Genomic DNA, 26,650 nt, shown 5'->3' on the forward strand with positions numbered 1-26,650 from the left:
ATTTGGTGAGATGTGGACATTCCTTCCACAGCCCTGCCATGGTGTATGGCATGGCACATTGGATGAATGTCTATTTCCAACACAACACATTAAGGTCTGTGAGGGTAAGGACCACATACATCAGTTACCACTCACCACCCTGTCTCAGCACTGTGACTTTATACAGCAGATATTCCATAAGCGTTTTTGGAATGACTGAATGGCTATTTCTAGTCTTGTCATTAGGAATGATTATAAGACCATAATGAAGAAAGTAAATCTTCAGCAAAAATTTATATAATATGTACAAGTGTAAAAGAAAAAGCCTTGGACAGACTTTGGATTTTCCATAAAGTTGGTATTTTCATATTTATCTAATCAAGAGTATTCAAGGTTTTAGCAGCAGCATTTTATCCTGATATTTAACTTAATATAGAAGCTCAGAACACAGAGGAAAGAAGAAGTGGCTGCTGGGAAAGGAGGACCGAGGTGCAGGAGTCCAGTTCACCTACAAGCCCATCAGTCACGAAAGGGACTCCCAGGGTTTCTGGCAAGACAGTTTGAACCACAGCTGGAGATGGCCCCAAGGTCACAGTATCACAGGGGCCTTTAAGTTAAAATGCAATAGAATATATTCTATGTCTAAAGATTTCTAACTCCCTCATATATATATATATATATATATATATATATATATATATATATATAAAATGTATGTGTATATATATATTTTATCTTTCATGATATACAAACATGGTTGGAGTTTTTGAGAAGGCCCAATAATTTAGTACCTCTTTTCTTTGCCTGAGTTCCGAGCTAACTGGCTAAAGACAAAGAGTTGTTAACAAGGGTTAAAAGATCTCCTTATTAGTGATAACAATAATACTGAAGAATGTGGCTTATTTCTGTAAGAAGTGGGCTCCCTTATGAGGTTCAGTATTATTATCAGACATACTTTCCCCACTCCAGTGACAGACAGCGCTGGTCAGGCCACGCCTGTCCATGTGGAGATCCCGCCCCTGACAAACTCACACAGGAGGCAGCAGCAAGCAGTTGCTTGAACAGGTGTTCCAGGGACAAATGGAGTGGAAAGGGCTGATCTACGCATGCCCAGTCCCTGCTCTCAAGCTAACTAATCAGATGCGCCAAAAAAAGAAAAAGAAAAAAAAGGGGGTAGAGAGAAGCCAGGAGTATTACTGTCACGGATATTCCTCCACATGGAAGCAAATACTGGGGCACAGAATAAGAGCTTTTTCCAAATAGAGATGAAAGAGTGAAAATATGAGAGACAGAGACAGAGAGAAGAATGACAGAGAAAGAGAGAGTGAGAGGGAAAACAAATGAATGATTTTCTTAAGTCTCTTTAACTTCTAACTGCTATGTGCCTGGTATGACCTTCACTATTTTTCACCTGTAAAATAGAAATAGCAATATTTGTTCTGATTATAACAGATAGTGTCATTACAAAAATCTAGTTAAATGATGTGTGTAAAGGAGCCTTTGAAATTATAAAGCATAATGTAAATGAAGGCATTATCATCATCTTTATGATATTAGTAGTAGCAGTATATACTGAAAACTATTTCAATCTAACTTTTTAAAGGACTCTTTGGAAAAGGTTGGGGAGAGTGGCAATGAATTCTTCAACTTTTCCCATTTACGAAAAAAAGACTTTTGAAGAGTGGCACAAAAATTTAAGTATACATTTTCCTACAATGAAGTATAACTATAATATCACACAAGTTACAACAAAACACCTAGTTCTTTTCATTCATCAGATAAAAGCAATATTTCTATAGAGTGCATGTATTATCTTTCCCAGCTACTGAATTCCTTAGGTTCTTAAGAAATTGCTACTTAACCACCTACTAAAAAACTCTAGACTGCTATGAAAAAGTACACTTCGATGTTCAGTTTCTCTCTCACACGCATCTATTTATTTGGAGGAGAATGAATAACAAAATAAAGGTAACAGTAATAAGAGGGCTATGTACAATCAGGTTGGGATTCATTGGGCTACACTTATAAAATGTTTCTCCTTTAACTTAAAGCTTAAGAATTCCACTTATTTACTTACTTGCTTATTAAACTATAGGCACAATGCTTCTGCCTATGAATGCAGGATACAAAGAAAAATGAAATCAAGATAGTCAATGGAGGGCTTCCCTGGTGGCGCAGTGGTTGAGAATCTGCCTGCTAATGCAGCGGACACGGGTTCGAGCCCTGGTCTGCGAGGGTCCCACATGCCGCGGAGCAACTAGGCCTGTGAGCCACAACTACTGAGCCTGCGCGTCTGGAGCCTGTGCTCCGCAACAAGAGAGGCCGCGATAGTGAGAGGCCCGCGCACCGCGATGAAGAGTGGCCCCCGCTTGCCACAACTAGAGAAAGCCCTCGCACAGAAACGAAGATGCAACACAGCAAAAATAAATAAATTAATTAATAAATTCCTATCCCCAACATCTTCAAAAAAAAAAAAAGATAGTCAATGGAAAAAAAAAACCTTTGACATTTAATGAAACATATTCAGAATTTCAAGTCTCAGATATTTTTGGTTAAAACTGACATTAGTGACACCTTTGATTATTCATATAGTGCTAAACATTAAAGTTTTTCTGTATTAATGTGATAAAATGTCTTGACAAGTTTAATATGTCCAAAATGAACTACCACTTCACCTAACATTTTCTTACATTGTTTAAAAAAAGAAAACGTCTTGAAGATTACTTAATACTACTTAAATAATGCCACCTTTATTATCAAGTTCTCCATTCAGTAGATAAAAACACTTTGTTTTTTGGGGGGGATGCTTGCACCATCTACTGGAGAAATATATTACTACTTTTGTCAAAGGACAACTTTAACACCATTTCCAAAGATTCTTGTGAGGTACTTCCCTCCAAAATGCAACACTGGAACAAAATCTGGTCCTTTTCTTTGTTGCATGTGTCAGTAGAGGAAATCAGCACGTTTTTCCGTAAAACAACGCAAATATACATTAGTTCAAGTAAGTCAATATTTCCATCTTAATTTGACAGAGTTATTAATCCACCAGCAAAAGTAATAGATGTGGAAGAGAGAGAAACACAGGTGGAGGAAAGGAGATTATACAACCATTTTACTGTTTATTTAGAAAGTATACAAACACCTAATTTTAAAATGAATATAAGCAGAGGCTCTCTCCCATTCAGTCATACAGCTAGGGATAAAGACTAGAATGGTCAGATGAATTGGTATAATGTCAAGATTACTTCACAGAACAGAACTGAAACCATTCTGAAGGTATCTCTGGGTTTTTCTTATTAAATAACCACAACCATAATAATATGGAGTGTAAAAAAATCAGTACACAGAAGACAATGATCTCTAAATAGCTCTTTTCCCCTCTCTCCGTATGAGGTCACCACCTAAAGCAGAAGAATTTAAGATCAGTTCATTTTCAATTAAGAAGGCCGGCTATTTTTTTCCTAGCAAAAGAAATGAGAATCTTGTTTGAAGGTCCATATTTGTTAAGAATCCAAATAATTTTCAATCTATGAGAGGCCCTACCCCTTCCTCTCTATAATTAGAGGAAACAGACCAAAAAAAAAAAAAAAAAACCCTCACTGCAGAGACTATAAGACATATCCTGGAGTTGCTGCTCCTTAGTGATAATTGATTTATATTTACTTTGTGCATTTCAGGACGGAAGATATGCTCACCATAAACATTAACAAAGGGTAGGAAATACAATGAATAGTGAAGATAAACTACCATGGGAGTACCTATAAGTCAGAGAGAATCAGACAGATGACCAGAGGTGAATAAATGATCCTTAATCGTCAAATAAAATTAAAATGTACTTATGAACTCTAAAGAGAAATACAGAATTCTAGTAAACATCAAGGCAATTTTAAACAATAAAGTCTGAAATTTAAAAAGGTTTAAATAAGTTAGACTTATTTTGCTAGCATTCAAGTTAACCTTTTGAATCAATCTGAAATTTAAAAAAAGTCAAAAACAAAAACCAACAAAAGTGAGTAAAATGATAGACTATAATATTACATCAGAATATATCCGGTCATAGCACACATCCTATGTTGATATTCTTCGTATCAGGTAACTATTCACAATGCATTTCATCATTGTTTTCTTTATAACAGGTTACATTTCATTTTTTGAGATTTACTGAATTCCAGGCATTGTACTTTGTATTTTACATATATTATCTTGATTAATACTCATTAACGATCCTATTAGGTAGGTACAGTTATTGCTACAAACGACAGGAAACATACAGTTTATAACCAACTTCCAATACTTTCAATACTGTAAAAACTATATATTAAGGACCACCTTTAAGTTTTAATTAGCAACACTCACTGAATATACTTTCTGACTTTGCTACAAGATTCACTTCACAATTGTAGTTAATTGTGAAGGAACAGGCCCCAGCTTCTACTGATATATACATAAAACGCTTCTCTTCACCTAAGGTTTAACCTCTCATATATGGAGAAGGTGGTCTTGAGCTCAGAACAGGAATATCAAGACCGCTCCTTGTACACTGGGTGAGGCACATCCTGTCCTAGTTGCTGGACTGGTTGTGAATGGGAGGGGTTTACTTACTTAAAGAGGAGGCCGCTCCCTGGCGCTGGGTGTTAACGTAGGAGTCTTCATTTGGAGAAAAGGCTAAGAGCAAAATAGCAGGGGACCCGCATGAAATGCCATCTAACTCAGGCCAGCTTTTTGGATAGACCCCCTAGTATCCCAGGACAGTAGATAAACAGGTCAGAATCTATAGAATAATGGCAAGCTTTACTGGTAGTTTCTTATATTCTCTGTGATTACTTTCTTATTTGTTCTCCCTTAGCATGAAGACTTTCAAAAGCTCTACCTCATTCTAGCTGACCAAAGAGAAATAGGAAGGGAAGTCTATCATGGGAGAGAACGAGAATGAGATGAGGTCTAGCACAGGACGGAGGAAGGATGTGAGAGAGTATCTCCAGGAGGGGAAAACTCGGTCCCGACCTCACAATCCAGTCACCGTATTTCCAGAAGATTCTCCTACCTGACTCAAATCGTTGGAGGTTTGCAGTTGTTCTTTTAAGGGCAGAGGCATTCTCTCCCAGTAGTTTCCACTAACTCTCAGAGACGAGGAACAAAATTAATTTATTAAAAAGAGAATTAGCATAGTCCCTACACTAATATAACACTTAGATAAGAATTCTGAAACTGTTCTCAGTTGAGCCTCAGTTTTTCTTAACCGTAAATAGAGCTAATGATTGGTTCTTAATTGGTTCTTAAAGGGTTATCATTAGGATCAAATGACCCAATAGGTATAATAGCCCTTATAATAAATATAAAGATACTATTAAGACGTAATACTGTTAGCAGTATTACATTAAAATGTAGGTCATGTCTTGTTACTATCACAAGGAGTTAAATATGAGAAATTCCATTAATTGGCTTATTTATTTACATAATATAAAACAGATGATTAAAACTGGTTTGAGAGTCCGCCTGCCGATTCAGGGGACACGGGTTCGTGCCCTGGTCCGGGAGGATCCCACATGCCGCGGAGCGGCTGGGCCCGTGAGCCATGGCCGCTGAGCCTGCGCGTCCGGAGCCTGTGCTCCGCAACGGGAGAGGCCACAGCAGTGAGAGGCCCGCGTACCGCAAAAAAAAAAAAAAAAAAAAACAAAAAAACTGGTTTCTTTTTGGGAGGGGGGATGAAAGTGACTCATCAACTAACTGTTGTGACTCATATGGACCCAGCTGTATAATCACGAGCAAAAAAATAAATTTAGACTCATTTATTGTTAATGTAGGAGAGAAAACTTTCCCGAGAAACATTTTCACAACATTTCAAACACATCTGATAAGTTAATTTTTAACCTAATGATTTTTAACAGTTAGAACTTTTTAAAGTATGTCGACATTCACTTATTCTAATCCAGTGCTTCTCAAGTGTTATTAGCAAGCAACGAAATCATGCACAGAGAGCTTGTGAAAACACACATTGTTGGGTCCCACGTCCCGAGTTTCTGATCCACTGCAGCTGGCCTGAGAATCTGTATTTCTAACAAGTTCTCAGGTGAGGCTGATACTCCTGGTCCAGGCAACCCACATTAACCACTGGTTAATCTATACCTATTCTGAAGCTTGAACAAAAACTTCAGCCACCTCGAGTATATGCTTAAAAGGTATTTTACCTAAAAGTATACAATTAGTTAAGGTTTCCTTATAGTAGTATTAGGAACAATTTTTCTAACTGAAATAAACCTAACAAAATAACATTTTTCCCTTTTTCTTCTTAAATTTGATCATAGTGCCCCCAAGTGCATGAAAATGTTACTAACGGGAAAGGAAAACAATTCTCACTGGGAGGGAGTTAGGTAAATTTATCTTTGTATTTGCCAGGATACATTCAGGACAGGTTAACGGAATAAATACTCACACATACTTTGGAAAGGCTTACCACTCTTTCCCTCAGTGTTTTATTTATAAAACTCTAATGTTGGGTCAGGTAATCCCCAGATCTCTTTTAGTGCTTAAATTCTATGCTGGCATGAAGTAAGCACAAAAACCTATTTAGAATCAAGTAGAATATAAAGAAGTAACAGAGAAACCAGTATTATTCTATGCTCTTTATTCTCACCATCACATAGCTCCTCAAAGCTGTGATGGGATTGCAATAAGCATTCATTTAGGGTTTAGAAAGAAAATATCTGTACTTAAATGATCGAATATAATGCAAGGTGGTTAAATGGGCTCTGGCTAAACACTTGCCTCCCCAGTGCGGCTACTTGTGCCACAACCCTGGAGGAATTGTTAGGAAGAAAATCAATCTTTCTTCCTAGGCGTAATTAACAGTATCTTTACAGTACACTCCATAGCAATTTGTATATCATTTTGTAGCACTCTAATTCATTTAAAAACTTATCAGCTGAATTACATATATTCTTTTACTTCAACGGGCATATGCGGAATCAATAAATTAAAGGACCTTAGTCAATGCCATGAAAGGGATACTGTGGATGGGTTAAAATTATTTCTAACATAAAACACTGGTGAAGAGGCTTGGGGCTTAAAGGCTTGATACTGACTAAACGGTTTTCTTAATTTTCTTACATGCATGTATCTCTCTGCCTACCTTCCTCCCACCTATTAGCATTTATTTATATACATGTGTATCTCCATCTCTTCGTCATTTTTCATCATTCTCTTAATTTCAGAAAAGTGACATCTATTTCAAATGTATATCCACAGTCTCACATTTTCATAAACCGCTCACATAAACTCATTCTGCCTAATAGAAGGACAGAAATTCAAAGGGTTCCGAGGAACACAGGCTTCGGTGGCACTGGTACATGCTGTGAGGGGGGCTAATGCATACATTTACCTCTTCGCATTTCCCCTGGCTTCCTCAGGCCTGTGTATTTCTCGTACAAAATACCCTGAAAAGTCTCATGTTATTTCATGCCAATTAACAAACTGTTAACATGTCATGTTAATAAAAAAAAGCAATTGACCTAAGTAGAAGGGCTAATTAAATGGAGTAAGATAATTAAACGATTCTCAATATGTAATCAAAAATTATGGCTGGAAGTGTTTCACAATGTTGTCTTTTTGTTTTCAAGTATCTGCCTATCTGCAAAATTCTAATCATTGTATCCATATGCAGAAAAGATCCAGTGCAGATGTTAATTTGTTGCATGATAGAAATCAGGTGTTCAATTACAAATAATGGGGTGTATGAGAGAACGTCCAAGACTTCCATTTAGCTGAACACACGCATCTCAACCGGCAAGTGATTGCAAAGCATTCATACTGGAATTAGCTACTAACATGCACCCAAGGCACATCACATTCAACTCCTTTATTATCTTCATTATATAATATTCACATCTCCAGCCCTGTGTGTTACTTACTTTGCTACCGATTTAGGAGTTTGAATATTTGGTGATCTAAATTCTATTTATTGTATCTGAATTCTTTTAAAGGGATGTTTTGATTTTTATCTAAACTCTAGAGCGCTTTAACATGAGCAATTTTGTTTCCTAATATTACATTTTAAACAATCAAAACCAGCTGCTTTTGTACTAAGGTAAATTCCTTGAATTAAGAATATTTGAAGTTTTTAACATGTAAAGCCTATTTCAACAAAGCCTTCTCAACATGGTATCTAAATGTATTTTAGCAAAGTAACCACATAGAGGGGCCAAATATATTCACTTGGCTAAATGATTTGCTTTTTTGAATATAATTTCCAACAAAGACACAGGCTTAAAATTTACTTATTAAGATATTCACCATGCCAAGCTTGTAGACTGACACAATTCTGAGAGTATGAATAAATACCAGACTGATGCTGAATTATGTCCTAAATCAAGACCCTAATATTGAGAGTTTGCAAATTAGTTATTCAATAACTAGCAGGGCCATACCTCTAAAACCTTAATGTCAGATAATCACAGAGGAGACAACGAAAAAGATCATCTGATTAGATGGCAGAATAACAGCAGTGTACATCAATGGGGACTTCATTATTTTAAAAGAACATATGAAGGAGGTTTAAAAAAAGGAAAGTGCATTAACTTTTCATTCCTTTCATTCTCTTAAAATCACTTTCAACATATGTGACTGTCTAAGGTTCCTTACTCATTAAGAAAATAAACAAATGCTATTTCTGAGTATGTGGCAACTAGCAAAGCCTCAACAATTATTCAAAGGTAAGAATAGTGAGGGATAATTCCTGTAACCAAGAGATCCAACACGGTGACCTGATGGGCCAAATGGGGCTGCAGATATGCTCTGAAAGCCCAGCATCACAAAAAGGAATTCTGAATTTCTTTTTGTAGGGCATGTTACCTTGATTCCACTAACCCTGACTATTCTATTCTTCCTGACCTTAAAACTTAAATCATTTCACACTTTCGTTTGGCTTGCCTGGCCTATGGTGCCATTTGAGTCTTATGAACACCTGGTTATCACTTGAGAAAAGTGTTCTATATTCTTAGGGAATGTTGTCTGGTGGTTTAGAGAACAAGCTCTGGAACGAGACAAAATTGGGTTTAAATCATGGTCACTTACTAGTTATAAGACTTTGGTCAAATTCCTTAACCTCTTTATGCCTCAGTAATCTCTGTAAATTGATATAATAGTGATATCAATCATATTATACAAATGATACATAAATACATAAGTTATGTAAACATATCAGAGTTGCAAGAAATAATACATCATAAAAATATAATCAACTAAGAATATATTTATATTCAAATAAGGTTTTTTTAATTTAATTTTTTAAGAAGAGTTTTAGGCTCACAGAAAAAGTTAAAAGGTAGGTATGGAAATTTCCTTAGACTCTCTAGCTTGATACAAGCAAATTCTTCCCAATACTGACATTTTACACCAGAGTGGTATATTTGTTACAACTGATGACCCTATATTGACACATCACAATCACCCAAAGTCCATAGTTTAGGACATGGTTCACTCTTGGTATTGTTCATTATATGTATTTGGACAAGTGTGTAATGATACATATATACCAATCATTAGAGCATCATGCAGAGTATTTTCACTGCCCTAAAAATCCTCTGTGTTCTGCCTATTTGTGCATTCCCTACCTCCACCTCTTGGCAACCACTGATCTCTTTATTGTCTCCATAATATTGCCTTTCCAACAATGTCATATAGTTGGAATCATACAGCATGTAGCCTTTTCAGACTGACTTCTTTCACTTAAGTTTACTTAAGGTTCCTCCATGTCTTTTCATAGTTTGATATTTCTTTTTAGCACAGAATAATATTCTGTTGCTGGATGTACCACTATTTATCCACTCAGCTACTGAAGGACATATTGGTTGCCTCCAAGTTTTGGTAATTATGAATAAAGCTGCTATAAACATCCATGTTCAGCTTTTGTGTGGACATAGTTTTCAACTTCTTTGGGTAAATACCAAGGAGCATGATTGCTGGATCATATGCTATGAATATATTTATTTTTGTGAGAAATTGCTCAACTGTGTTCCAAAGTAACTGTACGATTTTGCATGCCCAACAGTAATGAATGAGAGTCCCTATTGCTCCACATCCTTCCAGCATTTGGTGTTGCCAGTGTTCCAGAATTTGGCCATTCTAGTTGGTATGTTGTAAGATAAGTTTTTAACAAACTTCCAATGACAGAAAATCCCTCTTATACAAGTTATTTTAATAAAAAGGAAAAAGAAAAGAATTGAGAAAAAAAACTGCCCAAGAGGTTTAAAGAGATTAACATAACTTTGATTCCCCAAATTAAAACTAAATGAAAACATTAAAAGAAAAAAGTGTAGGCCAATTTCACCTATAAACAGAGATGAGAAATTTGGCAATGGAGATGAATATATGAATTACAGAAGAGAAGACCAACTAGTTAAAAAGCAAATGGAAATTTACTCAAACTCATTAGCAGTCAGATAAACTGATGAGAATATTTAAATTTCATTTAATTTTAAATAGTTTCAATAATAAAACATGTGTTCCATGAACGTAAGGATGGTTGAACATCAGAAGACCTACCAATGAAAATCACTATATTGATGACTTAATGGAGAAACATAATATTACTACCTTAATAGACACACAGAAAGCATTTGATAAAGGTGAACAAGTTATGGTTTGATAAACAATTTAGTAAAGCTGTATATCAAGAACATAAAGCAATCATCGTGCTTAATAAAAGAAATTTTAGATATTGCGATGGTTAATTTATGTCAATTTGCGCCACGGGGTGCCTAGATATTTGGTCAAACGTTATTTTAGGTGTTTTTGTGAGGATATTTTTGGATGACAGTAACATTTAAATCAGTAGACTGAATAAAGCAGACTGCCCTCCCTAATGTGGGTGGACCTCATCCAATTAGTTGAAGACCTAGCTAGAACAAAAAGCTAACCCTCCCCTGAGTAAGAGACAATTCTCCTGTCTGACAGCCTTCAAACTGGAACACTGGCAATTCCTGTCTGAAACCTTCCAAACTGGGACACTGGCTCTTCCTGGTTCTACAGCAGCTTCTGGTCTTTGGACTAGAACTGGACCACTGGCTCTGTAGGTTTTGGAATTGCCAGCTTCCATAATCACAACAGCCAACTCCTTATGATAAGTCTCTTAGTGCACACACATATGCGTGTATGCGTGTGTGCGTCCTACCGGTTCTTTTTCTCTGGAGAATCATAATACAGATTTAGTTATTCTAAAACTGAGAAAAGGCAAGCTTGCCTGCTGTCATTTCTAAATAACATAGCATTCAAGGCCTAGGCCCATTGTATAAGACAAGAAAAAGAGAGAGTAAAGACAGCAAATTAAGAGGAAAAAACTGCCATTATTTGCAGGTGACACAATCACCTACAGAAAAACTACAACAAAATAAATTGTTAGAATAAGAGAATTGATCAAGTCAGCTTACTACAATCAGTACTATGCTTCTATCCCACAAAAGTAAAGGTGGAAGGATGGGTTGCCTTCCCAACAAAGTTAGAGGCCTTTCTTATTACAACATTCCAAAAGGGAGCTCTATGTGGGTTAAAGACATAAAAGTATAAGATAAATCTTTAAACCTAAAAGAAGAAAATAAAAGGGATTATTTCTGTGACTTAGGGGTAAAAGATACTTTTAAAATGACTCCAAAAGCACAAATACACAGAAAGAAAATTGATGAATTTGACTACCAAGCATTTCTGTTCAACAAGGTTATCCGTCAGATAACAGATCAAGAGGGTATCTGTAACAGCTAAAACCAACAAAAGTATGTGTATATCTGATTCTTGGTTATGTATGGGGGAGAAATTCTGACATAGGCCTACAAGTGGACATGAACAAGGACAATCAAGGGGGCACTGTGTATGGTGATGGACTGGAGAAGACAGTTCGGGTAGGTGGTCATCATAAGAGGACTGCATAGGTAAAATATGATAAATACTATGGAATGTACATAATATCAAGAAGCAATGACCTAGAATAATGTAAGCATAATTATGTACATAGGTCTTAAATACTTAATGTTTAATGAAAACATAAGAAGTTGAGTATCTTTAGCACAAAATATATAAACTTAAAAGACATACACATACAAAACATATTCTATAAGGTTACCTAACATTCAAAGATACACTCTCCAATACAGGATGGACACCTATGCAGGTAGGAGCAGAGTAAGAGATGGGACAAGGGATGAAAGGACTAAAAAGTGAAACAGAGGAAGAGCTGGTGACAGTGTGCCATGAAATGAGGAATATGAGTATGTGAATTTCTGTGCCTCAAATTCTAGAGAAACATGTAATTGTTTAAACTCTTCTCAAGTACACGTCCTTTTAGGTGAATTTATTTTAACCAGAAGTTTTTGAGATATAATCTAGAATTTTAAGAGTCCATTGAATATGACTACATTTATAAGTTGCCGTGGAGTGTTAAGAGAACATGTAATTCATATAATATTGACATCATTATTTATTAAAGAAGATTTTTCCCAAGTGGTGAAAAATGCTGAAACAAAAAAATGAAAAAAACATCAATACTCAAGGAAGCTGAAAACAATTTAGGTACTCAGTGTTATAAAAATTTTAAAAACATACTAAGTTTTAAAGTATTCTAAACTCTATCTGTTCAAGTTCCATAATCAATCCAATAAAAAATTAACTTGTACCAAATTAAAGTAACATTTAAAATTTTATGACTGTTAACCTTTCCCAACCACAGATCACTTTAACAAAGTCTGCTGTGGGTATGCTCTTGAATTTGGAAGTAAATTTATACCTCAGCTCTTACAGATATTCAAACTAATTATTTCAGAATGAATGTAGAACAACACTTTAATTAGTAATGCATCTCCTGGCAATTTAGATTCTCTTGCTTCTCTCAGTAATTAAAACGGCAAGGCATACTATTAAGGTCCCATGATTCTTCATACCTCTTCCTGACAATTACCACAAGAAACACTAAAGGCAAGATCGCAGCTATAATCCATTCACTGAATATTCGGTAGCAGGATAAACACTTTCTCCTCCTTGCCTAGTAATTTTTCATTTCACTTATTACCCTTCAATCATTAACGCAACTTGTGCTCTGTCTCACAAAGTTCAACTTTTCATTTTACATAACCTATTAAAACCAACTGATCTTGTAGGAATGCAAGTAGTAGGGATAATTTTAATTAAGAAATAATTTTTAACACGTTTATTCATGATATGACTTTAACAGTCAGAACATTAAATACATAGAGTGGTTGATGTTGGCAGAAAATAACAGTGGTGGAATATGAGACATCAAAAATTACCGTAGGCCAAAAAGAAAAAAACCAAAATTACTGTAGGGACTTCCCTGGTGGTCCAGTGGTAAAGGATCCGCCTTCCAATGCAGGGGACGTGGGTTCGATCCCTGGCCGGGGAACTAAGATCCCACATGCTGCGGGGCAACTAAGCCCACGTGCCGCAAACTACAGAGCCTGTGCCACAACAAGAGAAGAGAAAACCCGTACGCCACAACTAGAGAGAAGCCCGCATACCACAGCGAAGAGGCCGCGCGCTTCAAAGAGTGCCCTAAGGAAGATCCTGCGTACCACAGCGAAGACCTGATGCAGCCAATTAAATAAATATTAAAATAAATTACTGTACATTGAATATATTAACATAACAAAGATACATGCACAAAATTGCTGATATGGCTGGTGGGATCAGAGAATAAAGAGAAGCACTTTTTTTTTTTTTTGCGGTACGCGGGCCTCTCACTGTTGTGGCCTCTCCCGTTGCGGAGCACAGGCTCCGGATGCGCAGGCTCAGCGGCCATGGCTCACGGGCCCAGCCGCTCCGCGGCATGTGGGATCTTCCCGGACCGGGGCACGAACCCGCGTCCCCTGCATCGGCAGGCGGACTCTCAACCACTGCGCCACCAGGGAAGCCAGAGAAGCACTTTTATTTTTAACTTTTAAATACTTAAGATTCTTTTCCTCTCTCCAGTTCCTTTATTTTTTTAAAAAATTTTATTGAAGTATGGTTGATTTACAATGCTGTGTTTATACCTAAGATTTTTTTAAAAAGTTGTTATTATGAGGTGACTTCTATGTTGATTCTCTTATAATTCCAGTTTTTTATATTAAATATATATTATTACAGTAATAGGAAAATCTCAGTCACAGGAATTATTTTTATATAATACTGTATCATAAAATTAAAACACGGCATTCACATGTGTGAAACTTCTGAAAATTGTAAAGCACTATAAAATTTAAAGAATCTTTAAGAACAAACATGGCACTTATTTGTAAATCATAGTTTGAATTAATTATTGTTTCCTGAGAACAGTTAAAATGTACTGAACATTTATGTGCCAGGCACTTTAGTGATACTAACTCATTTAACCCTCACAGCAACCCTGTGAAATAGGTGATTACTATTCCACTTTACAAGTGAAGAACTGAGGCACAAGGCGGTTAAGAAATTTACGCCAGGAGTACACAGTGATGGGGCTACAGCCGGGTTGTACACTCCCAGCCACTGCAACAAAGTTGTACTGCTATGGTATTACATTGTCCTTTAGTAGTTTTCATTATGCCTTAAAACATTTCATCAATTATTCACATCTTTCACTACAAACACACCTAACACTATCACTCTCTCAGATATACTTAGTCAATCTGATGGTTAAGCCTTTCTATAAATTTATTCATTTTATCAAAATGGACATCTGAGTGATTTCCAGCAGTTCCCTCAAAACCAGGGGCATGGAGATGAAGTGATGAGGGTTAGCTGGGTTTCTGCTCAAGAGGAAGTTAGATTAACAAACGACCTTTCTTGGTACATCTGTACTAGTGTGAGAAAATGTGTAACCTAGTATCAGACTGGCAGGATTTGTTAATAAAAAAGTGGAAATAATAAGGTTGTGTCAGTAAAGGCATGTTCAGTGTATACAAACTGATTGGTTTGGTTGAAGCTGGGGGTTTGTGTTGGGTACGGAAAGGAGAAAAAGTTGTAAAGACTAGATGGGGACAGGTTTTTGAAGAATTTGAATGCTAGGCTAAAAAATGTAACTCTAATCCTACAGACAATGGGGAAGCACAAGAAGTTTTTTAGTAGACACATTAAATAGTATTCCTAAATTCCTGACTGCGCTGGAAAACAGGTGAAACAGGAAAATCAGTACAAAAGTCACTGAACAGCTTTTTGGGTTGTTTTTGTTGTTGCTGTTAGAATAGAGATTGAATTGGGGTTGGCAGAACGAATGGATTTATCTGTGGGAAAGACTATAGAGAGAGAGGTATTAACTACAATGGGTGAAGAGGAAGTGGTTAAAGACAAATGTAAAGATCAGTCTAACTGGCAGAAAGGATAAGGCTCCCAATTTCACAAAGCTGGAAAGAGCTGACATTCAAATTTTCTCTGACCTTTGTTCTATTGCTATGCCCTTCTAATCTACTGTCAAAAGAAATTTTAAAAAATTTTTTCATAAGTTCTGATACATGAAATAAACAAAGACACTAAAAGATACTCATAGTTTTATAAAGGCAATAAACATTCCTTTTTTAAAACTATGAAAATAAGATGTGCTTTTCCTCTGATTTAATACTAGCGTACTATCCCTTAAGGATATCAATGATTCCAGGATGAATGATTAGAAATGTTAATACTTGCAAACCCTTTGCTCATGCTCATTCATGTCATCAACACTGGTACTAATGAACATCTAAATTGTGATGATGATTCTTTTTATAATCAGAACACACGTCTATCTGACTAAAACGAGCTCATTTGCTATCTTCCCCACGATCATGGGCTTACAACGATTTTCAGGCATTTCAAACACAGTCTCGATGGGAAACTGTGGCTGTGATGTTACCTCCTGTCACCAATACCCAAACCTGCTAAACTCCAGCTCTGATCATAAAGAGAAGATTAGGAAATATTCCTAATGATCATGTGTTATTTGAAAGAATTACTGAATTAAGTACACTACTAGACACGTTGGGACAACTTCTGAAGAGATTCTTTTTAATCAATTCTGTATTTCTAGACACTACCCTATCGATCACTACTTCCCACCAACACTCATTTTCGTCCCTTTGGACCTCTCTCATATGCCCCTAAGCTATTTTACTCCTCCTTTTGTTTGGGGCTTCCCAATGAGGCCAGCTTTGCTGCAACATACGTTGGTCAAGTTCTTTTAGTACTGTTGCCCTTCTCTGATGCCATGCTTCATTCTTCCTAACTTATGTAATCTTCAGGTGCCTACATTTCTTGATGATTTGGGCCATGTTTGGACCCTTTGAAATCTTTACAAATCTTGGTAGCAATCAGCCCATTCTTTTGCTTGTCCCCTCGACTCCTCTCCCATGTAATGTATCCAAGACCCTTCCTATCTGACTGATGGCCAAAGTGCTGGCTCCTTTTTGGTTTCTCTTCATTCTTCTTCGGCAGTTGTCGGGAAGAATATTTTCATGAAGTATTTTTGAGCTTATGTAAATGGAGTAAAAGTGTTCACCAAACAGAACTGACAGAACAACTCCTGAAATAAATGGGACTACTTCAAATCAGGAGGCGCTGTAGGAGAAAGAAAGTGAGTAACTTATTGATTCCACAAAGATAGTATGAACAAAGCTCAAGTCTAGCTCTTTTTTGCCCTTAATAAGTATGGGTTATGTGATCCGTCATTCTTATATACGAACCCTGAGGTATAATGCTGCCCACACAAAATGCTGCTAAAGCCTCCTCCTACGTTCCAACCACATATCACAGGAAGAGTCTAAATATAAATGTCTGCAGATAATAGATATTAGAAATTTACTTCCTCCATCATAGTTTAGACAAAAAAGCCATTTAAAAAAAGAAAGCATCGCTATAGAGAATAACAAAGTTTTTAGACAAGAATACAGTTTTTTTTCATAATATAACTTTTAGATTTCATATAGAAATCTGTGGACTAATGAAGTTTCCTGCACTTCGTCTGGGGCAATAATGTTCTGAAGCACACTCCAATAAACTTATATTACAGTGGTACCAATTAGACAGCATTATAATTTGAAGTTTATAACCAATATATCCAAACAACCAATCCAAAACCTTGAATACAAAAGATCTGTGAACCTAAGTTATGCATTCTCCTCTTTCTTTGGAAAAGAAAACATTCATTCATTCAACAAATATTTATTTAGCTTCTGATAAGTGGTAGGCAATTTTCTAAAAACTGGGTTTAAAAATAGCAGTGAATAAGGCAAGGTACTTATCTTACAGAAACTAGATTTGGTTGGGGAGCTAGTTACCAGCAAATCACCCAAATGGAGATAACATTGTAGATGGTGAGACAGTCTATAAGCAATAGTCACTACCTATAATATCAGGTAATAAGAGTTTTAAGGATTGAAGCAGGTTAAGAGAGCTGGCAGCAAGGAAAGAAGAGCACCGTTCTATACAGGGTGGTCAAGATGAGCCTCACTGCAGAGATGGTATCCGATCTGAAAACTGGCAGAAGTGAGGCGGGGGTGGATGTGGAGCAAGAATATTCTGTAGTAACATCAGTAAATGCTACAGTCCTCTACTAGGAGCCAGCTGAGAATGTCCAAGATGCAGCTGTAGAACTCTAATCTCAAAGACACCAATCACTCCCAGTGATTATTTTCATAAAATGTCAGCATATATAATTGACTACTCAATTACCTGAATGTCTTGGGTACTATGCTAACTACAAAATAAAAGTCTTTTACTCAATAAGTATTGCATAAGCTATTCAGGCTTACCAATGCCTCCTTAAACAAAGCACATATACAACACTAATTTAAAAAAACAAAAAAAATACCTGAGATGAAATTAAAACTAACTTATTTGGTATATACAAATTGAGATCAACAACTTATTGAAAAGAGAACAAATTTTAATACCACAAAGAGAAAGATCTGATAGACTGTTTAGACCTATGTCGGTCAAGTAATACTTTGTCTAATGATTTAAGGAAATTAAAGCTAGCAATTGCACTAAACCTACAAAAGGCACCACACTAGTTATTTAAAATAATACACTTTGAGAGCACATGCCATTTTTCAAAGAAGTTAGACTGCACTAGACTAAAATAAAGAGAGAAATTCTATCAGATTCTTCTCACTTGCTATGAAACGATCTCCAGGTGTTCTTTCTTAGAACTGGAGCTTATTTCTTAGATAAATCATTCAAGTCAGTTGCTCAGACACAGTTGAAAGCTCTTAGGCAATACAGTTGACCCCTGAACAACGTGGAGACTGGGGTGCTGAACCTCCACTCAGTCAAAAATCCTCCTATAACTGTGGCTCTCCGTATACACGGCTCCTCCGCATCCTTGGATTCAACCAACCGCTGATGGTGTGGTACTGCAGTATTTACTACTGAAAAACATCCCAGTATAAGTGGCCATGTACAGTTCAGATCCATGTTGTTCAAGAATCAACTGTATTTTCCTTTTCCTTCCTTTGGACATACAGTAGACAAAATAAAGTGAGCACCCAAACGTACACACTAAGAGAAACAAACCACCGCCACCACCTACAGCCATAACAGCTGTCAAATAAAAATGTAAATTAAAGCCTAACAATTAAGCAGAAGGCCCTAATGGGGGATTAATGGGGATATAACTTTTATACTCTCAAGGAATCAGTGAGGATTTGTGCACTATTTTCCCATCTGTCTTTGAGCATTTTCTTCCAAATAAAGTCAAATGATGTGATTAAAACTAGAAGAAGGTTTTATTATAGTTTAAGGAATTATACATTTTTTAATGTTTATTTTAATGATTGTTACTAGTTAACTGAGAATTTACTATGGAACAGGCACTGTGCTACATGCTTTATCAGTATATCTCATTTCATGCTCAGGACAATCCAACTTCATGGTGGAGAAAAGTGAGGCTATGAGAAGTTAAGACCTGACCAAGTTTGCATAAAAAGTGACAGGACTAGAATTTGAACCCAGGTCTAACTGCAAAGTCTGTGTTCTGTGTCACTCTGCACGTTGCTTCATGTCTATGGAAATGTCCTCAAAGAGAATAATGTGGGGGCTTCCCTGGTGGCGCAGTGGTTGAGCGTCCGCCTGCAGATGCTAGGGACACGGGTTCGTGCCCCGGTCCGGGAAGATCCCACATGCCGCGGAGCAGCTGGGCCCGTGAGCCATGGCCGCTGAGCCTGCGCGTCCGAAGCCTGTGCTCCGCAACGGGAGAGGCCGCAACAGCGAGAGGCCCACGTACCGCAAAAAAAAAAAAAAAAGAGAGAGAGAATAATGCGGATTGAAAATCACTTAACTGTTTCCACCCTGCCCAGGAATATAAACACTTCCATCTTTCTTTCCTTAAGGGAACCCTAATTTTCGACGTAAAGAATTAAAAGATTTCAGAGCGGGAAGAAACTTAAAGATCATTTAATGAGTTCAATATGTTGTATAAAGATGAAGAAACCAAGGAGGCACGTGACTGTGGACTCTGTGCTACCTGAAAGCAGAGCTGGCTGGAGCCCAGGTCTCCCAGTCCTGGCCCCCTACTGCCCAGCGGCAGCCCTCCTGAGTGCTGGAGAGGAGTAGAGCAGGGGGTCAGAAGTTGGGGATGAAATGGAAATGTCTTATTTCTTAAAGTGTTTTTGTCTGTTTCATATTTTAAATATTTAATATTTTTCCTTCTTTTACTAGTATCTCAACTCAAAGATGTACCTGCCTTAGGGTTTTATTAATAGCTAAATATATTATTACTGTGAGCTAGCCAGCCACCCCTGTAAGCACATTATACACATTAAAATATTGCTCCTCCAGACAATTCTGTGAGGTAGGTTCTACCAACATTTTAATTTTGCAGATGAGAAAACTGAGGCAAAGTTATGAAAGTTTTATAACTTGCCCAAGATCTCCTAGCTACTAAGTGATGGAGCCAGAATTTGAAGGCAGGCAGTCTGGCTCCAGAATTTACACTCCTAAATGACACTGTCCCTTTAAGTACTGGAAGGGCAGGACTCCTCCCAGGCTCTCCTGAAGGCATCCTCTCAAAGGTCTCCCTAACAATCAGATTTCTGGTAAAACAAATTTAACTGTTTTCAGTGAAAAGAAAACCTATTTCCTTTTTTTTTTTTCAGTTCAATAAACTGCATTCTTTCATCATAAAAGAAGTATGACATCACAGAAAATTTGGAAAACAAAAACAACGTCACCCATAGTTGTATTCTATTTAGTATGTCTAGTATACATCCTTTCTGAATTTTCATATGCATTTGTTTAACACCATCAGAGTACAAACAATTCTATATTGTGCATTTTTCAAATTAATCTTATACAACAGAAGCCTGATGTTTCTAAGTCAGTCATGATACTTCCTTTCCTTGCCTTGAGAGGATTCAAATAAACCCCCAAATCTGCCACATCCCTCCATGTTGCCCTCGCTTTTACCACTTCTATTCCCCCTGAACCCTTACACCCTCTCTCTGATGACATACTATGGAATGAGTAAAATATGTACCTGGCGAGGTCAGGGAGGAAATGATTCACTGAGTTATAATTTTCCAGGGGTCTAAGGAGCCATTCAAATTTTGTAGCCCACTGTCTCCTTCAGTAATTGATGAAACTGAGGCCAAAAAAGATGCAGTGACTTACCCAAAGTTAGTGACAGAACTGGGGCCAAAATACAAGCATCTTGGCTCTTAAACTAGTGCTTACTCTTCAAACTCTTATAGTACTGTCCTCCATCTATGCCACTATTCAGCTACGAGAGAAATGAACTAAAAATAAATATCTTCAAATAACGTACAAATTTTTCTTGACCTTCCACAATGCCCAGGCCTTTAACCAGCCCAAGATTTTTGCTTTATTAACACAGTGTTACTATTTCCAAACTTCTGGATATGCACAAATGCACAAATAAAAAGTACCACTGTGTCAAGTATATAGTACAAAAATTTTACAGCAAGGCATCAATTAAGAAGAGGAAACCATTCCATTACAATTATGTGCATTAACTGTTTATAAAATTTTATAGTATTCCTAAATAGTTTTCACGATACCTTCTTGAAAAGTGCTCCAAATTAATTAAGAAAACCAATGAATATGGTCTGTGGTTTCTGAAAGAAAATAAAGAAAAAAGGAACTCATCTGCTACCCTTAATTATTTGACCTAAAGTACCTTTGTTTAAGATGCCCAAATGTGATACTGAAGGGTGTCTAAAAGCAAGAGAATAGTTATTTGATGCATAAAAAGTAGAAGAAAATAACACAGGTTAAGATGTTAGCCTCCTAGAGAAAAATCCTGTGTTGAACAGAAAGCCACAGTTTGAGTTTAAAGTTGCAGACAAACTAATCTGTCACAGGAGAAATCAGAGAAGTTTTGCAAAGGAGTATAACAAGTTAAGACATTTAGCTTAATAATTATTAAAGCTATGTTTGAAAATGTTTCTAACATTATAATAATTTATTAATCACTAGTTAATTAAAATGAAAACCATAACTCAATGATTTATATTAGTATATATAAAATGACATGAGTATTAAGGTATTTGGAACATTTTTATCATTCTACAATGACTAAATCAACGTTTATAAAGGACCACAGACAGCCCTTCTCTCCTGAAAACTGTATCCAGAAAAAGAATCAATGATTTATTAAGAAACTAGCAAACACTTTGTCAGAAGTTTTGGCACGGCTACAAGGAGTGGGATTTCTATGAAACTGGGGTAAGCCAGATTGAGGTAATAAATTGGGAATGCAGAGATGTCAAAACATGGTTATTTTAGACAAGGACATGTAGAAAAGTCATGCTAAAAGGTCGATTTAAAATGAGGAATCAATTTTCCTTGGGAAAAAAAACCCCGACTTGTTATTTTTTGGAAGGTCCAGACCCTCTAAGTAAGCGCCACTTTGCCAAAAATAAGATTTTCCTCCTTTTTGGTCTTCAGACTGTCCCCTAAACTACTTGAAGATAATAAACCCTAAGTCATAAACAAAATAATTCAACTTCATTAGAGTGCAGTCATGTCACTTTAGAGCAAATGCCACACTTGAACATTAAGAGTATGACTGAAAGGTTCCGTAGGCATCACACAGCAGACCCTGAATGCGTGGCAGGTCCTCTCTACAGGGAAGCACACGAAACCAATCAAGCAGCCAGCTTGGGGCTTATGCTGTTCTTCCTGCTGGAAGCTCACGTGCTGTCTTGCCCCTGCAGCAAGCAATGGGCCCAGGGCCTTTTCTACCTTTATGATGTAAGTTAGGGAGTTTTATATATGATACTCTCAAAGTATTTCAAAACATCTATTCATTCAATAAGTGTTCAAACTGCCAAGCATGACTTTACACACAGAGAATTATGAGATTTATATGGTAGTGATTTGGCTAAAATTTTATCTTACTGATTTTAACTGTGAAATAATCCTTCTATAGTTATATACTCATGAAGTTTTCTTTTTCTTTCTTTCTTTTAACTATAAAAGTAATCAGCTTCATGCAGCCTACGTAGATCCCGGTCATAGTGCTTCTACATATTTGTGGCAATTGAATTTTCATCTTTCTCCTTTTCAGTTGTAGATTTGTCATAATAGTCATTTGTTTTATTAGCCCCATTTTATTTTGCCTTTCTTTGGGCTGAGAAAATAACATTTGAATTAGGAAAACATGATTTAATAAAAACGACGACGGTAGTTCTGAGATTTAAGTTAATACTGCCTCTCAGCCACTAGGCTATGCTAAAGGACAGTCCATTTGTTCACGAACACTTCTGTCTTCCAGCCACCCAAAAAAGGAAGGAAGATAAATTCTAAAGCTGAATGTGAATTATTTAACCACTTAAAACCTAGCTGGAAATTCATTTAACAGATTTATATGAGAGTTTATGTAATTAGTTTATATGACATACCCCCAAAGAACAAATGAACCGAAATTTTTTATTTTTTTTTTTGCGGTACGCGGGCCTCTCACTGTTGTGGCCTCTCCCGTTGCAGAGCACAGGCTCCGGATGCGCAGGCTCAGCGGCCACGGGTCACGGGCCCAGCCGCTCTGCGGCATGTGGGATCTTCCCGGACCGGGGCACGAACCCGTGTCCCCTGCATCAGCAGACGGACTCTCAACCACTGCGCCACCAGGGAAGCCTATGAACCCAAATTTTTACTAGCTAGATGTCACATAGTAATGTTTAGTTTGGCTTTGAATGAATGAGTCGTCATTATGCTTGTGTTATCCAAATTAAATATCTATTTTAATTTGCATGTAGTCAGTCCTATTAAAAATTTATAATGTATAGTCATGGACTGATTAATTACCAGAAGCATGAGCTTTAGATTGGTTATATTTTTCCTTCTGGTTCAAAAAAAGGTCATTTTAAAATGCAACAATTCGGCTTCAGTAAAATCCATCTGTGAAGCGCCACAGAAAAAGATGTATAAGGTTAGGATTGTCATGTGTGTGTCAAGTCATGTTTTCCCATATACATCTAAACACAGGGGTGATATTCAAAATATTTAAAACTGTTACCACACAGGCACTGAGAAACCTAGACAGGTGCTTGTGGTCCCTGCCCATAGTGATAAATTGCTATTATAGCAATGTTGAAATTCTGGTTGATCATTATTATTACAATCAATAACGGTCTTACATAGCTTTTTTGAATAACTATTAGGAAATATGATATTCTTAATTATGCTCCATAACACACCAACTAGCAGAACAACGTCACAGATATTTTCAATTCTAGAATTTCTTCCTTTTACATACCACAAACTGCAGTTACCCAAATGTCTGGCAATGCCTGCTAGTATCTTCGTAAAGGCAGGTCACAATAGCTCTCGAGCTTTACAGATTAAATTCAGAGACTATGAGACATTCTCTTTAGTCAGCTCTTTCACCCATAGTCTTGGGCAGAAGTCAACACCAGAACCATTCTGGGGGTCCTAATTTAGTCAAAGGTCTCTGAGACGTGATACAAACCAATTCTCCTTCGTTGCAAAGGAGTGATTAAAAAAAGCAAAAAAAAAAAAAAAAAAATCAAGTCTTAGAAAGCAGCTAGATTGTACCACTTGCCCTGAAGCATTTTAGAGCAAGAATATGCCAAGGATTAGAGCAGAGCTTTCTTTCCACGGGAGCTGAAGGCTTCAGAACTTGCTACGTGCCCAACTTCATGTTCAATCCTGGTTCTTGGGTCAATCTGAAGGCTCAAAGGGTATTCATCACAGTGCTGCCCATGTGTAAATCAGGGGCCATCTTGGTGTTACAGTGCATAGGTTCCCATTTCTTGCTGTACTATTCATCAAGAGACTGAGTTCAAAAGAGTAGGGAAATAACTACAATGTTTGGAACATAATGTGTTCTTTTTTTTATCTCCCTCTAGTTTCTACTAGTCTCTAAGCACTTTAGAGCAGTAGTATTCTCTCTAGTCTTAAAGCACTCTCCAGCCATACCAAAATTGTCATGGTTGGCTAACAGCCCTTCCAGATCTCCTGCCTACGTACAGGCTATGCCATGTGGCTGGTGTCTGGACTGCCCTTCCTCCCCACTGCCCACCTGCTGAATTCATCCCTCAAGCTTCATCTCAAAAGTCAGTTGCCTTGTGAGACTTTCTTCGACTCCAGCTAGAATCAGGTGTTATTTCCACCCGTTCCCATTCCTCTCTTGTAGCGCTTATCACTATTATCATTATTCGTACACAAGCCTGAATCCCTGGCTAGCCAGTTCCTTCAGGCCTGGGATGGTATCTCATTGAGGCTTGCTCTGGTTGGCACAGAGGAAGTGCTCAATCCATGTCTGCTGCATAAATCAACAGTGAGCAGGTAGATGGAAGTGGGAAGAAAGAACTCTCAGTATTAAATCCCCGGAACTCCATCTGCATCATGAGTCATAGTTAGACTCTGCATTACTACATTAAAGACGCCATACTGTGGGATACCTAAATTATTGTTCCCTTTCTAAGAGCCCACCCGCTGAGGTCTTCTTCCCCCAAGTGAGACTAGTTCTGACACTGCATACACTACTGCCCACCCAAACCAAGGAAGCAATATGGTCCTTAGAGTCTCATCCCGGCTCTAGCAGATACATCTGGGCTGCCTCCTGCTCAGAGCCTAACTTGGTTTTCCCTAACAGTCATCGAAAGAATCCTTATCTTGTGGACTTACCAGTTAACTCTGCCACAGTGCCAGTGACTTGGCTCCAAAGCCAGCAGAGATGCCCCTCTGTACAGGCATGCGCACAGACTGTTAGATTTGCTGCTAAACTTGGGAGGAGACACTTTAGCAACTGCTTCTCTCCTTAGTAAGAAAAGTCTTCGCACTCTTTCCTAGCGGCTAACACCCCTACACTAGAATTTGGCTGTAGCAAGTCCTAAAGTATTAATCTGAGAAAGACCTGGGTTTTAAAAAACTCATTGAATTGTACTGAAGAGTTCAGACCTGTTTCCTCATCAGCTACAAGGGAAAAAGAATCTCAGAGATGGAAGTTGACTCTGACCCACAGCAATCCCCAGGGGCCAGCCCCTGCACTTCTGGTTATCCACCAACATCAGTTTCCTCCGGTATTGATCTAGTTTCTCACTCACATACTGCAATGAACACTCACGCCCCTCCCGTCAAAACTTGTAAAGCCTCCTGGGTTATATCTGAACCACCATTAAACTCTAATGTAGTCTATGTAGGTTTAACTATTTCTGGGGATCTGAATTCTAGGCTTGTTTCAACTACTACTGTATTTTGAAATACATCTTACACGTTATCTCCATACATCACTGTTCTTTATCAATATAAGCGATGTGCAATACCAACACAATCAAGTACCAATAGTGTGTTAGCATGCAATCAGTTATATTAGCTAAGTACCCATGTATTCAGCTATAAAGATGTCTACAGATTTAAAAAATTAAGTTAACCTATTAATGTAACTTGCGGGGGGGAAACTCCATGGGAATGTCTGATATATTGGCTCTCAGTAAAATGACAAAAGCGATACAATGAAATCCAATAATTCAGGAGAAAAACACCTTCAAGTACACTCACCCACTATGTTTCATATGTGGTGGTTTATCCATTCGCACTGCCAATTTGATCTTTAAGTCAGAGTCCTGGCTGTTTTTTGGAACGATCATTCGGTGCAGCTCAGCTGACTTGGAGCTATTAGAAGTTGGGTATAATATCACCTGTAAGGGACAAAAATAACACATTTAGGTGAATACAGAACGTTTAAGGAGTAGAACTGAAATCTTTTCTATACATTTTCCTGTTTGAAAAGGTGGTGTCATGCCCAAATGTGTCTAATAAACCATTTCACTCCCACCACAGCAGATGGGTTTTCAATACAGACTGGTTTATTTATTTATTTTTTTGACAAATATGTGTTTTCACATTATCACATAACGAGTTTTCTTCCTGTGTCACTTCATAATGAATTAATAGCACGGCGGCTACGGTTGAATTGACAGTTGAAAAATACTTAATAGACACCTATAATTTCAAGACCACTCTAAACTCCTCAGAGCAAAGAAGTTCAGAAAGAAATATTCTTTGAAATTACAAATAGCATGCTCAAAAAGCAAAACCAATTATTTGAAGTAGCAAAAATATACCTCATGTTTTAATATTTTCATTGCAAAGCAGTGTTAAAGGAAATCAACCCAATTAGAGATGGAAAAGACGGATCGTCGCATTTTCTGCTCTAGATCAATATCAGAGAAGGATTTTTTTCCTGACTACATGTTCT

At 37.3% G+C, this 26,650-nt stretch overlaps 1 protein-coding gene across 7 annotated transcripts in view; it reads right to left on the minus strand.

The window, feature by feature from the left end:
- Nucleotides 1-26,650, minus strand: part of CADPS2 (calcium dependent secretion activator 2) — a 486,383-nt gene that overhangs the window by 210,633 nt on the left and 249,100 nt on the right. For all 7 annotated transcript variants that reach the window (XM_079931397.1, XM_079931396.1, XM_079931395.1 and 4 more), the window contains one exon: nt 25,951-26,090. In XM_079931397.1, the coding sequence (XP_079787523.1) occupies nt 25,951-26,090 (140 nt within the window). The remainder of the gene's footprint in view (nt 1-25,950; nt 26,091-26,650) is intronic.

The sequence above is a fragment of the Stenella coeruleoalba genome (assembly GCF_951394435.1).
Source record: "Stenella coeruleoalba genome assembly, chromosome: 9".
Lineage (NCBI taxonomy): Eukaryota > Metazoa > Chordata > Mammalia > Artiodactyla > Delphinidae > Stenella > Stenella coeruleoalba.